This window comes from Tripterygium wilfordii, chromosome 21 (assembly GCF_013401445.1).
Source record: "Tripterygium wilfordii isolate XIE 37 chromosome 21, ASM1340144v1, whole genome shotgun sequence".
In the NCBI taxonomy this organism is placed as follows: Eukaryota; Viridiplantae; Streptophyta; class Magnoliopsida; order Celastrales; family Celastraceae; genus Tripterygium; species Tripterygium wilfordii.
This window is the reverse complement of record NC_052252.1, coordinates 9,393,642-9,408,031: the sequence shown is the minus strand read 5'-3', so window position 1 is coordinate 9,408,031 and position 14,390 is coordinate 9,393,642. Positions and strand designations below refer to the sequence as shown.

Sequence of the window (14,390 nt, the reverse complement as noted above, 5' to 3'; positions counted from 1 at the left end):
GGTTTTCGGTATTGTACAGGCAAAGGGTTATTTATACTGTAAAATTCGGTTTAGGTCTTTCTAAGATTTTCACCTTTTACCCAAAATTTATTTGTTTTCTTCATTTACTCCCAAAGATTTTTGTTTAATTTCAATTATACCCCTATAGAAAAGTTTGGGGTTTTACACTAAATGTCCAAGTAAGATCCATAGTGGCTTTGGTCTTTGTGGCCTTGGTTTTTGACTGGGCTGACAATGTCTTCCTCCCTCTTGCCTTTCTTTTCGGGAAGAATAACATCAGTAAGCTTGATACGCCATCAACTATGACACCGCTACATAGCAGAAGCAAGATCACCATAGCTGAGTGAATCGAGCCATATATATGAGTGTGATGATAGAAACGATAGAGACATTGATAGTGGAGGAGACACGGAGAAAGTAAAGAGAGAGTAAAGAGACAAAGAGAGAGTAAGGAAAAAAATAGATGATACAACACAAAACAGTCATGAGATGTTGCTGTCATGAGATACTATGCCACTCTCAACAGTCATGAAGATGCTAAATTTGAGTTACATGTAAGAGTAGATAGAGAGGAAAGCAAACTGAATAGACAAAGAGGAGCAAGAAACTCTATTTAATTTCATTCAAAGTTATCTATTACAATAGCTACTCAGCAACATATATAGATATAGGGCTAGTTTGGTAGAGGATTTACAAAGTAGTAGATATTCTAGTAGAAATGGTGGTAGTATAAATGTTGGACAATTTTAGTAGCAGATATGCTGCTTGAATGCTGGGTAGGTGTTTGGTTGAACTTTTACTGTTAACATTTGTGTTGTGTAGCATATTGGATAAATTACGTGCAGGGATATTATACATTTTAATTGTATACCTGTATCCAAACATACAAATTTTATAAAATCAATAAATGTATTTAAATTAATTGAAGAAAATAATAAATTATAAAATAATTAATAAATTACCAAGTTAATTAAATTTAATTAATACATTATTTGGTAAGTTAATTAAATTTTATTAGGTCATCTAAGGGTATATTTGGTAAATCAGTAATATACTGTGGGCAAGATTGGAAAAAGCTGGGTAAAAAATGTGAAATTGTTCATTGATGGAGCATTTCACAAAGTAGTATAAATGCTACAAGAAATTGCCTCGGAATATGTGTCGCAAATTGTTGTTTGGTTGACATGGAGCATTTATACTAACAAGTAGTATAAATGCTCCAAAAAAGGCTGATCCAAACGGGCCCATAATTACAACGATCATATTGAATAAAGTATTGTGCAACGGTCATGTTCACGTGCTGTCAATACATTATGTGCTGTTAGTACACATATTTTAACAAGCATGAGAGAGTCTTAGTAAATCAGCTAGCGAGCCACATTTGCACATCATCATATTATTATTATTTTTTTTTAACTTGTATTGTAGTAGTATATAGATATATAGAAGGACATTGTTTAAGCGCGCATAAACGAGGTGATATACTGACATGCCCGGTTTAACTATTTTCCTTGAAAAATTTCCCCCGTCTTTTTTTTTTTTTCAAACTGGGGTTTATCCTATCAAAGATCAACCAACCGACTTTTACTATGATGTTCAACCACTTGGGCAGTTGAGCCAGTGGTGAACTCCTAATCAATCAACGGACTTGATGAAGGCTACGAACGGCCAAATCCAACAGGCGCTGCAAAGCCTGAAGGCGGGCCAAAATGGACTCGACTGTGGCGCCTACGGCCTCCTCCTCCAGCACTTCTCCGACCAACGGCTCCCCCGCCTTGCCAAGCAGCTTCACGCTCGCATAGTCCTCTTCTCTGTTACGCCGGACAACTTCCTTGCTTCCAAGCTCATCCATTTCTACGCCAAAACGGGATTCCTTACTCGAGCCCGCCACTTGTTCGACGGAATTCCCAAAAGGAACACATTCTCTTATAATGCAATGCTCATCTCCTACTCCTTCAACAGTATGCACTCCCAGGTTCTGCAGCTTTTCTCTGCCTCTCTGGCTTCCTCTGATTTCCCAAGGCCCAATCACTACACAATGACATGCGTCTTGAAGGCATTGTCGTCTTGTTCGTTTTGCGGGTCCAGGTCTTCTGCGTGCGAGGTTCATGGGTTTGTTCTACGATGCGGGTTTGATGAGGACGTTTTCGTGCAGAATGCCTTGATTACTTACTATTCAAAATGCAATGATGTGGCAACGGCGAGAGCTGTGTTTGATACGATGCAGGAGAGAGATGTAGTTTCGTGGAATGCCATGATTGGCGGGTATTCTCAGAATGGATTCTATGAGGAGTGTAAAGGAATGTATAAGAAGATGTTGAATTCCTCAGGGCGACCTGATGGAGTGACTGTGGTTAGCGTTCTCCAGGCATGTGGGCAGTCAGAGGATCTTGTTTTTGGGATAGAAGTTCATCGGTTTGTTGTTGAGGCTCAACTAGAGATGGATATTTCAGTTTGTAATGCATTGATTGGACTGTATGCAAAATGTGGCAGTTTGGACTATGCGAGGCAGTTATTTGAGGAGATGAGTGAGAAGGATGAGGTCACCTATGGTGCCATCATTTCTGGGTACATGCGTCATGGTTTTGTTGATGATGCTATAAATCTTTTTCTGGAGGCCAAAACCCCCGGATTAAGTAACTGGAATGCTATGATTTCAGGTCTGGTTCAGAACAATAGGCACGAGGGGGTTTTTGAATTAGTAAGGGAAATGCAATCCTGTGGTTTTAGACCGAATGTGATGACAATATCTAGCGTTCTTCCGTCATTGTCATATTTTTCAAATTTGAAAGGAGGGAAAGAAATACATTGTTATGCTCTTAGAAATAATCTTTACGAGAATATCTTTGTTGCAACTGCAATTATTGATACTTATGCGAAGTCAGGGTTTCTTCATGGTGCACAGGGAGTTTTTGATCAATCCAGAAGTAGGAACCTGATCATTTGGACAGCAATCATCTCCGCTTATGCTGCCCATGGGGATTCTAATGCAGCTACTAGTCTTTTTGATGACATGCTAAGTTGTCAGATTCAACCGGACCCTGTCACCTTTACCGCTGTTTTGACGGCGCTTGCTCATACTGGTGCGGTGGATGAAGCTTGGAAGATCTTTAATACCATGTTCCTGAAGTATGGTATGGAGCCCTCGGTAGAGCATTATGCTTGCATGGTAGGTGTTCTCAGCCGGGCAGGGAGGCTCTCTGAGGCAGTGGATTTAATTTCCAGAATGCCAGTTAAACCGACTGCAAAAGTTTGGGGTGCATTGCTTAACGGTGCTTCAGTTACTGGTGATGTTGAACTTGGTAAATTTGTTTGTGATCATTTGTTTGAAATTGAACCTGAAAATACAGGGAACTACATAATCATGGCAAATTTATATTCCAAGGCTGGGAGATGGGAGGAAGCAAATAAGGTGAGGAAAAAAATGAACAGAGTTGGATTGAAAAAGATCCCAGGCAGTAGCTGGATAGAAACTAGTGGAGGGCTAAAAAATTTTATTGCAAGGGACTTATCAAATGATGGTAAAGAAGAGATATATACTATGCTGGAAGGATTGCTTGAGTTGATGAGAGAAGAGGGGTACTTTGTTGGAGAAGAATTTGATGAAGAGATCGTTTGTGGTTGAAAGTAAAGGGGACATGATAACCACCGTATCTTCCACATGTTAGGCACTCTTTTAGGGGCAGTGGGGCACTAATGGAGATAGTGTAATGATGAGGATGCCTTGATTCGCTTGGCCTACCATGTTTTGGTATAGGTTGCTTGCTCCATGCTCGGATAAATGTCTCGTCTGAGAAAGCATTGTTCTATGTGGAGTGTGGATATTGGGGCATTAAACCATGATTTAGAACTCTTGGAAATCTCATTGTTCTGAGAACTGTTTGTAATCTCGCTGAGTGTTCTTAAGATCGAGACCAGCTTCATAGTTTATTGACTCTGACCAGGATTGGGATCGGCGAATCGAGGTTGAAGGTTAATAAACTTTTTCATCAAATACCAGCAGGCACAGTGAGCAGCAATATAGCATTCAGCTAGAAGGCATTGATTTGTTTTGACATTATATAATACCTTTAGAGTGTGTTTGGATTGAGGGATTTGGAGGGAAGGGAAAGGAAGAGAAATAGAGTTTCCTTTCAATTCCCTTGTTTGGATAGTTTATTAAAAATTAAGGGGAGGGATTTGAGGGGATTTAGGAGGAAGATTTCATTTAATTTTTGTTAAAATTCTCATTCCAAAATGGAGTCATTTGGAAGGAATGGATTATCATTTGTAAGTTAAATATCTATTTTACCCTTGTACATAATATTTTAATATAAAAATAAGGATAAATTAGTGAATTAAACAAATTTTCTTTCCTTCTTTTTTTATCTATCCAAAGATGGGAGAGGGAAAAATAGTCCCCCTTCCCCTCCCTTCCCTTCTCTCCCCCTCCCCTCTCTTCTCTTCCCTTCCCCCCAAATCCTTCAATCCAAACACACTCTTAAAGAAGGATAAGGATGCGCTGTTGCCCGGTGCAATTTCAGATTGCTGTCTTTCATTATTATTTGGACCATAATAAAGCTGAAAATTGGTTTCCAGTATTAATGGCTTAGGATTTTGAAGGTGAATGCTTGGATGCATACTTCATTGTGCAGCGATTACTACACTGGTACAAGTTTTGAGAAGCCACGTGGCACTTGCTGTCGAGAAGTCCTCCAGTCCAAACTTTTCAAAAGTCCAATCTAATTAAAAACTAGGGCAGCACAAAACCGTAACCAATCCAACCCAAACCGTTAACTCAACCCAAACCGTTAACTCAACCCAACCCATAGTAAATCCGACCCCAAACCGCAAAGAACAGTTCAAGTATAGGTTGAAATAGCTGACCCGTTTACATAACGGATCGTATATGTATGTAGTCTAAACTGATCCGCATAAACCCGACCCGACCTCAAGTACATAAAACGTCGTCATTTTATGATTTTACTGTACACATATAGAATAATAAAAATATCAAATAACTTACCTAACCCTAGATCTCCGTCTCTCAGAGACTCAGACTCTCACGACAACCCTTTCACTCTCCATCTCTCACTTTTCGATCTCTCAATCTCTCACTCTCCATCTCTCACGACCGCCCTTTCACGCTCTCACGTCTCTCACCCTCCCAGTTCCTACCATTAACGGCGTCACAGTAAGCCAATGATCACATTCACGGTTGAAATCGAAGTCACGAAGTCAACCTCAAGGTGAATATCAAAGTCCCTCACTGCCACGGACGAGTAACGATGTCACAGGAGAAGGCGCAAGCCCATAGTGAGTTGATGCGAGAAAGCATCGTGGTAACCCCAACCCCAACTCCTGCCACTGCTTCTCATGGTTGTTTACTTGTTGTATTGGTGATTTACTTGTTTTTCTTGATTGGTTGATGTCTGTGTAACCCAGAAACTCTTACTTGAAATCTGAGGATTTTGAACAAGAAACCAATTTTGTAGACATTCTGTATAACTCTAGTGTTGCCTCTGAGAAATTTGAGTGGTTCGCTTCCTGTGTATTTGAAATTCGTGATAGGGTCTCACTATTATTTCTGTGTTTATTTTTATTGTATTTTTTGGATAAAAGGGTGTCACAAATCCCTTTCTCCTTATCTGCTTTCAACTCATCTTTAAACTTATACTAAATGGATTCGAGGACTCCTTCCCTTCAATACTCATGATAAACTTACTTTTCTGAAATTAGTATTTTGAGAAAACATATAATTATGATGTTATTTGATAAATTTTAATCTATGTATACTTAGGTTTCATTTTGTCTTAAATTTCTATTTATTTGTATGTTGCTCTTCTTTCTTGTTTATATTCATGTTAATTAAGTTTGTAATTGATGACAAGGAGGAGGACAACCCTTCGAAGCACAGTGGACGCAAGGGTAAACGTACTTCCTGGGTTTGGAATCTTTATAATTACATTGAAGGTCCGCCTGAATATGTCAAATGTCATTACCGTTCGATCAAATATTTGTGCTCTTTAAAAACACATGGCATATCAAACTTGAAAACTCATTCTCCAAGTGCACCAAGTGCCCTTTTAGAAAATTACCTAAAGGTCAAAAGGCTCTTCTTTTGAAACCTATTAAGAAGGAAGATAATACTAGTACGGGGGACCTCCGGGCTGTCACATTTAATCATGATGTTGCAAGGAAGGAGTTGGCAAAAATGGTTATCATTGATGAATTACCATTTAGGAGTGTGGATGTGATGCCTTGTTCCCGAGTGAGGGGGGTCAATTCCTGAATACCACATCGGTTAAGAATGTGGAGGAATTGCAGTATATAACGTGCGTGGCTTCTCTAATAACTATCAACCATTTTGGGGGGGACACCAAAGACAACCGATGGTTCCACGTGTTCCTGCGGAGCACCCCTATGCGCGGGTGGGCGTGGGCCATAGCGGTTGGGGGTTGATAAGTGTTATGGGTCGGGCCGTTACAGATGGTATCAGACCTTCCATCCTCCGTATGTGGATGGGCCTATCTCCCTTTGTCCAGATAATCTCTGGACTGGGTTGGACGTGCCACGGGAAGGGCTACCTATGGATCTGGGTAGGGTAGGGAGAGCCTGTAAAGCCCGTGGAGGCCTGGTGGCCGCAGAGTGTGCCAACGTGGGCGTTGGCTTATTAAAGCGAAGGGTATTGATAGAAACTCCCACATCGAAAAGATAGGAGAGTTAAGTGTTATTTATAAGGAGGGCAAAGGCCACTACTTAACATGTCCAATAGGTTTTCACAAGAGCCCATGAAACATTGGTATTGTGGAAGCCCATTGTACTACAGCCGGTCCATGGGGGTGTGCACCCATGGATGTGGGCTGGGCCTATTGGACTGTTAGGGTGGGGTTTGGGCCTGGACTCTCCAAAGCCCATGAAACATTAGTATGGAGGGGTCCTTACAGATGGTATCGGAGCCCATCATTACGAGACTGAGTGGGTTCCTTCACGGGGATGTAAAGCCCTTAAGGGGGTGGAATGTGATGCCCTGTTCCCAAGTTAGGGGGGTCAATTCCTGAATACCACATCGGTTACGAATGTGGAGGAAGTGCAGTATATAACGTGCACGACTTCTCTAATAACTATCAACCTTTTTGGGGGGGACACCAAAGAAAACCGGTGGTTCCATGTGTTCCTGTGGAGCGCCCCTATGCACGAGTGGGCGTGGGCCATAGCGGTTGGGTGGTTGATAAATGTTATGGGCTGGGCCGTTACAGTGGAGGGCGAAGGGTTTAGAAACTTTGTGCATTCATTACAATCATTATTCAATCCTCCTTCTAGGATGACAGTTGCTAGGGATTGTATGAAAATATTTGTGGGAGGGATAATTTGAGAAAATTATTGAAAAATGAAATTGTGTGCATCACAACCGACAATTGGATATCAATCCAAAATATTAACTACATGTGCATTACTGCTTACTGGATTGATAGTGATTGGAATTTGAACAAAAGAATCATAAGCTTTGTTCAAATTCCAAGTCACAAAGGAGAGGTGATTGGGATGGCCATAGAATTGTTGTTATTGCATTGGGGAATTGATAACCTATTCACTATCACTGTAGACAATGCTAGTGCAAATGATACAGTAATTAGGCACTTGAAAATAGTCACTAAGGAGTGGAAGGGGACATAGGTCATGAGTTCATGCAAATGCGATGTTGTGCACACATTCTCAACCTTATTGTTAAGGATGGGTTGGATGAGCAGATGAGTCCATTTCAAGGATTCGTAATGCCATTCGCTATGTTAGATCCTCTCCGGCTAGGTTGACTAATTTTTAGAAATGTGTAGAAAAGGTAAAGATTGATTGCAAACAATCTTTGTGCTTGGATGTTGATACTCGTTGGAATTCTACTTACTTGATGTTGGATGTGGCTGTGTAGTATGAAAAAGCATTTAGGAGACTTGAACAAGATGATAGGAGATTCTTGAAATATTTTAGCAGTAGAGATGTTAGCGATGGGCTGCTGGGGGGGCAGTTAGGGTTGCTGGGGCAGTTGGGTTTGCTGGGGCAAGTGCAACAATTGTAAAAAAAGGAAAAGGGAAAGTTGGGCCTCCCAATGAACAAGACTAGAAAAATGTTAGGTCATTTGTGAAGTTTTTAAAACTTTTTTACCATATGACCTTGAGATTCTTTGCTTCTTTACAAGTGAGTTCAAATACATTTTTTCTTGAGATTGTCTCATTGCATAGTAGATTGCTACACTTGTGCCAAAGCGATGACGTAGACATGAAACTTATGGCTGAACGAATGAAAGCAAAATTTGATAAATATTGGGATAATTTGGACAATGTGAATTGCTTATTATATGTGGCTGCTGTCGTTGACCCTCGTTATAAGTTGAAATATTTGAAATATTGTTTTGAGGAGATTTATGAGTCATTTAGAAGGGAATTTATGGTGGATAAAGTGAGGGACACCTTGACAAGGTTGTATGATCACTTTAAAGATGGGACAAAGTTGGCAGAGAGTGATGATTTGTTTCAGCCACCTAGTAAATCCATAAGGGTGGAGGATAATGAAGAAGACTATTGTGTGAGAGAATATTTGCTTCAAGGGTAGCCCTAAGGTAACTAACTTTCAATATTTTTTTCTTGTTCTAATTGTTTTAATGTGTCGGATGTATACTATTGACTTATTCTGCAATTTTTTTAATCTAGAAATGGGTTTGCCTGAACCTACAGCTGAGTGCGATCTTGTTGACACGTAATGTGTAGTAAGCAATGCAAGGTAAATTGATTTATGTTGTCATTATGGACTACCAATAAGTAGTAATTACTACTTTCAACTCTAATAAATGATTTTTACAATAGGTGAAGTGGTGAACTGGTGAAGAATTGAAGATGAAGAGAAGCATCAAGCACAGCCAGGATGTTGTTTTCTTTTGTTCATGTTATTTATACTTTTCAGACTTTCTACTTGTTATATGGGACTGTAATATGTCTATTGACTTCTCTGAATTTTGAATATGTTGAACTTTTATTGGGACTGTGTGTAACTATGTAGTATGGAGTATAGACTGCGTAAATGTGAACTTTTATTGTCATTATTAGTTGTTTTATTTGTTTATAAACACAGGTTAATGGAGTATGGAGTATGGAGTATGGACTGTGTAAATGTGAACTTTTATTGTCATTATTAGTTGTTTTGCTTGTTTATAAACACAGGTTGACAAATGACAAGGTCTAATGTTCTATCCGACCCCAACCCATATCTATCCGACCCCAAGCCCGCATGAAACCGAACTGACCCAACTCGTATCAATTAAAGGTCAGTTAAGGGTTGGATAAAGTGTAATCCGAACCTATATGGGTCGAATGAGGTATTCTCCCAAAATCGACTCATGTGTAGCCCTATTAAAAACTAGTGGAATACTTGCGCCATGCGCGATGTAGTTTTTAATTTAATAAAAAAATTTATTGAGAAATTGTTAATATCTTTTTAAATTAGTTATAATAAATATAGTAAAAGACATGATTGCATAGTACTTCGTAGTTAGAGTAATGTAGTCGTTAACGTAAGAAAAAAAAAATTTTATTTAAAAAAAATTGAGTGATTTAATAAATAATAAATTTATTTTGTTTTATGATTCAAGTTGCTTTTTTGTTTTTAAATTTGACATATAAATATTACATAAACGAAAAAGATCAAATTCTAATTGCACAATTATGCCCAATTAGAATATGGAATAGTGCTAAGATGTTTTTGATTATTGGTTGTCTATCACTCTAATTATTTAGATGACTCTTATTTGCACCCCATTTTTTGCTAAGTACACCCCAATCTAGTGTATTTTCAAAGGGTGAATGAGGTGTACTTAACAAAAAATGGGGTGCAAATAAGATTCATCAATATTTATGTTAATGGTCATATTTCCGACCTCATCCTTTCTTTCTCAACTCAATATATTAAATTGGAAAATCCATCGGATATGTACAAATAAATTATAGAGAATACTGAATTTTGTGGGATCATTGCGAGTAGAATTCAAGAATCCAAGAATCCAAAATCCAACTATCATACCATTAAGATCCAACAACAGGGATTAGAAAAAACAACTTTCATAAAAAAGAATTAGAGAATCAGAAGTAACAAACAAATCTTGGGATAGTTGAGAGTAGGCTAGCTATATATACTACTTGCCAAATCCGCGCCCTTCGCATCATATATAAAAACAATTGATCAAATGAAAAACAAAATTAGGAACAAATTGGGTGTGAAAGTAACTTATGTCAATCGAGTATATACTGGATGATCTAGAGATTCGATTTTTATCAACTGTAGTAATTTGGATTTTCTAAAACTTCCTATCTAATAACTTCTTTGAACTGAAAAAAGACTTCAACCCCCAAAATAAAAGACGTTGAATTACAATTAATCATAATTGCAAAATCAAGAACCCTAACACACAACAATTGTTTGTAAAAACCGTGAAAAAGATCCTCACTCAAACCCTCTAAACCACTTCAAAAAAGCTACTCTAATCATACATGCACAGACAAAGAGATACAAAGAAAAAAGGGATTCATACCGGATAAAAAATTGGAAGAAGATCCTCACTCAAATGCTCTAAACCGCTTCAAAAAAGCTACTCTAATCATACATGCACGGACAAAGAGATACAAAGAAAAAGGGATTCATACCGGATAACAAATTGGGAGCGAAATAGAGTCGATAAGGATTTAGATCTGAGAAAATATCGATTAAACCAGCCTAAAATGATTTCATACACCTTGGGAAAAATCGCTATGTCGCTCTTTAAAGGAAAGTTCATAGTTCATGGGAGAGGCAGGGGAGGAGCCCAGCCCAATCGGCCGTGGGCCTTGCTCTGGTACGTAAACCTACAGAGAAGAAGGAGAAAACTTTAATCACACCCCACTCTTTACTAAACACACCCCTTGTTAAGTGTAACCCACAAAAATTTAAATATTTATAAATATACCCAAATACCAAAAAATTATGACATTTTAGAAGTGTATCCCAAGACTAAAAACAAGAGAAAAACGAGGGGGAAGAGCACAAAACGACAGGAGTGCTCAAAGACAAATTCATTCTTCCATTGCTTGATTTTCCTGGGTCTGCTGTAGTGTGAGTGATGGTTCTTGTTTGAGAACCAAAGGAGCTTTGACCAAATGGATACCTTGTTCCAATTCCTTCGTTGCCTTCTGCCACTCCTTGAGATTCTTGCCTTTCATCCTGCCCAAAATTACAAGAGAACATCAATATAATTCAACGGTTGCGACTGCAACAAGCTCAAATGACCGCAAACTTTCATCGTTTGAGAAGAAGAAGTCAGACTCTGTTTTTCAAAGACAATGGGGGTGGGGTGTTAAGAGCTGGGTACTAAAAAAAACAAAGTCAAAGGAAAGTCAATGGGAGTAGAGTTGTGTATAATAAATAGTGGAGTGTGACTAAAGTTTTCCAAAGAAGGGGCATGCGGAGATAAAACTGGTACATGCACCAGTTGTGAAGTTTGGGCATAAACATAAATCTTATAGTTTAAAAAACGTAAATTCATTATTATCCTCTGATGCATGGTAGCCAATTGTTCACCAGCTTTTAAAAGATAATAATATATATTAAATTCACAAAACAGTAAATATATACAACTAAACATATTTTGAAAATAAATTAAATATTATTTTACTTCACAAAAATAAGGATATTACACGTGTGCTATTGTGAGTCTTCAATATTGCTGATGTGGCACCATAGAATCTCACGAAATTTTCTCTAAGCTTCAGGATTACATAGATGTAATAGATAGATTAGATAAATAGTAAATAAAAATGGGTGCTCTTTCTTTCCTAACGTTAGCTTTTGATTGTGATTTATGGACATGGAGGATTTCCCAGGTCACATTAGTTCTTTGTGCAATTTCCTAATTTTTCTATCTTGCCTTTGGAATTTGGATGTGTCCTACCCTCTTCTCTCTTTTATTGGACAAGGCTTTGCTTGCAGTTAAAGCATTAAATTTTTGAAATTGCATGTTATCTTCTTCTTTGTCGGATTCCTAATGTTTCCCTTGGTTCTTTTGGGTAGGGCTGTTATTGGTACGATTACCAAACCCTTAATATCGTTATCATAAAAATACCTTCAGTAACTCAAAAAATGAAACTGTTACCTTTACCGACAGAGTCGATATACCGATCGATCAATAATGGTAGGTCGGTAATTGGTAATTTTACCAATTAAACAAACATGACCAAATACCTAAAAATCATTACTGTCTCATAAAATTGAAAATTCTAAACCCACATGTTTTTATTCCTTAATCAGATCTGAAACTCAAAATTGTGGGCAGTGCCAAATCTTGCCTTATTTACATCCAACTCCAAGACTCTAATTCCTTCCAAATCCCACTTTTTCCTCTCAGATATCTCAATCAGAAAATGATCACAAACCAATCCAAAATCAATAAAAGCAAGAAGAAAGGAGAATGAGATTTGCTATGAACACCTACAAGATATTAAGTACCCACATCTATAGCTGGGCATCCTCCTACTTTTGAACCAGTTCTCGATCATGTTGGTAGGGTTGAAATCGGAGACAAGCTAAGATTATTTGCGCGAACACCCTAGAGTGAGCGGCTCTGCATCTTAGGCTGAGAGGAGAGGCTGGTGAGCTTGAAAGGATGTCAAGGATCTCCATTAGCCGCTGCATCTGCCATGGTGTTTTCATTTAGGTCTTTTGCAATACCATTTCAATCTCCATATTGTTTCCTTCCAAGAATTAGTTCAATGGGCCTTTTCCTTGAAGGTTCCTTGTCTCTACCTTAGGGCCTTACATTTTTTTTTTGAAAGAGATCTAGAGACCTGATTAAATTCATTAACCCAAGAACCTGGGAAACTGCATTGGAGGCCAACAAAAGGCACTCATGCCACCCTACGGTGGAGTACATAATTTTTAACTAAAATATGAATGAAAAAGAAAACAAAATCTCAGACAAACAAGATCTCAGAGGTCACCACTTGCACAAGAGAGCTTCTCCTCCTCAACTATTCTAAAATCTGCACAGGAGCATCTTCAATCCACACCCTAAAACCTTGCTCATGATGTGCATATTTTGCTATAGAATGAGCCGCAATGTTAACATCTCTTTTGATGTGGCAAATGGTCCAACTAACAAAACACGAAAGTAATCTCCGAATCTCAAGCACAACTGCCCTCCATTCCGTCGGAAAAACCTTTTCCCCTGTAATTGCATCAACTATAGTTTTTGAATCCCCTTCAAGAAGTAACTGATGAAAACCTAACTCTATAGCAATTTTGACAGCGTGTAAAGCAGCCAACGCCTCTGCTAGAGTAGGTTCAAGGGGCCGACTGTCTCTTCATTGAGCTACACACCATAATATCACCAGAATAATCCCTATAAATCACCCCCAAACTAGTACACAAACCTCTTATGTCCACAGCAGCATCCCAATTCGCCTTAATAAATTCAGCGGGGGATTACGCCATCTTTGTACCCTCAACTCATTAGTGGACTGAGTCGAGAGATTTAATCCATGTACCACCTGTGCAGAACTATACTCATCGGCCTTACTATTTTTCCATATTGGACTTGCTTATTATTTCGTATGAGCTTATCAAAGAACCTCATCAAACATATTATTTTATAAAAATAATATTAATATATATTTAATATATATGGGTAATTCGTAAATTTATCGATTTTGAATTTTGCTTGCCGTTACCGGTATCGAATTTAATGGTAAATTTACCATACCGAAGTATTGGTAACGATATACCAATATTATGTCATTTTCGATAACCAATGTGTCGGTAACGGTATACCAATAGATAATTTATTGTTACCATAACAACCCTACTTTTAGGTGCGCAATTTTATCTTCCCTTCATGACCTTGAAGATCTAGGCATGACAAATAATAAAAAAAATTACCGTGCATTAAAAGGTATTGCAGAAAGCATCCAATATATTGGTGACATGGATACTTTCTGCATTTTTTGCAAAAAGTAATGTCTGCGCACCCTAAAAATGGCCATCTTTATGTTTAATAAGTGTTGAATTCAGTGGGATATGTAGTTAGAAGTATCCCGTCAAGATGCATATTGAAGCCATTGATGGGGTTTTTTCAATGAAGTATAATTTAGAAGGTTATATCCATTGAGTGGTTGCTTGGTTTTAACATGAATTTTTTGATGGATCGTGCTTAACACAAGAGGGGGTGAATTATATCGTCAAATTCCAATTGAAATCCCTTTTTACAAATTCAAACAAATCAATGTCAATTAACAATGGCACACAATTTGGACTCTAATGATTATCCTAATCAGGATTCAATCCAATGCACAATATGATACAATATAGTGAATGATCAAATATCAAATAATCAAGAATTG

At 38.1% G+C, this 14,390-nt stretch overlaps 1 protein-coding gene across 1 annotated transcript; it reads left to right on the top strand.

The window, feature by feature from the left end:
- The first annotated feature begins 1,525 nt into the window (after nucleotides 1-1,525).
- Nucleotides 1,526-4,059, top strand: LOC119988649 (pentatricopeptide repeat-containing protein At2g37310). The gene has a single exon (XM_038833763.1). It carries the CDS (start codon nucleotides 1,652-1,654, stop codon nucleotides 3,623-3,625), a length of 1,974 nt encoding a protein of 657 aa, XP_038689691.1. The 5' UTR covers nucleotides 1,526-1,651; the 3' UTR covers nucleotides 3,626-4,059.
- The last annotated feature ends 10,331 nt before the right edge of the window (nucleotides 4,060-14,390 follow it).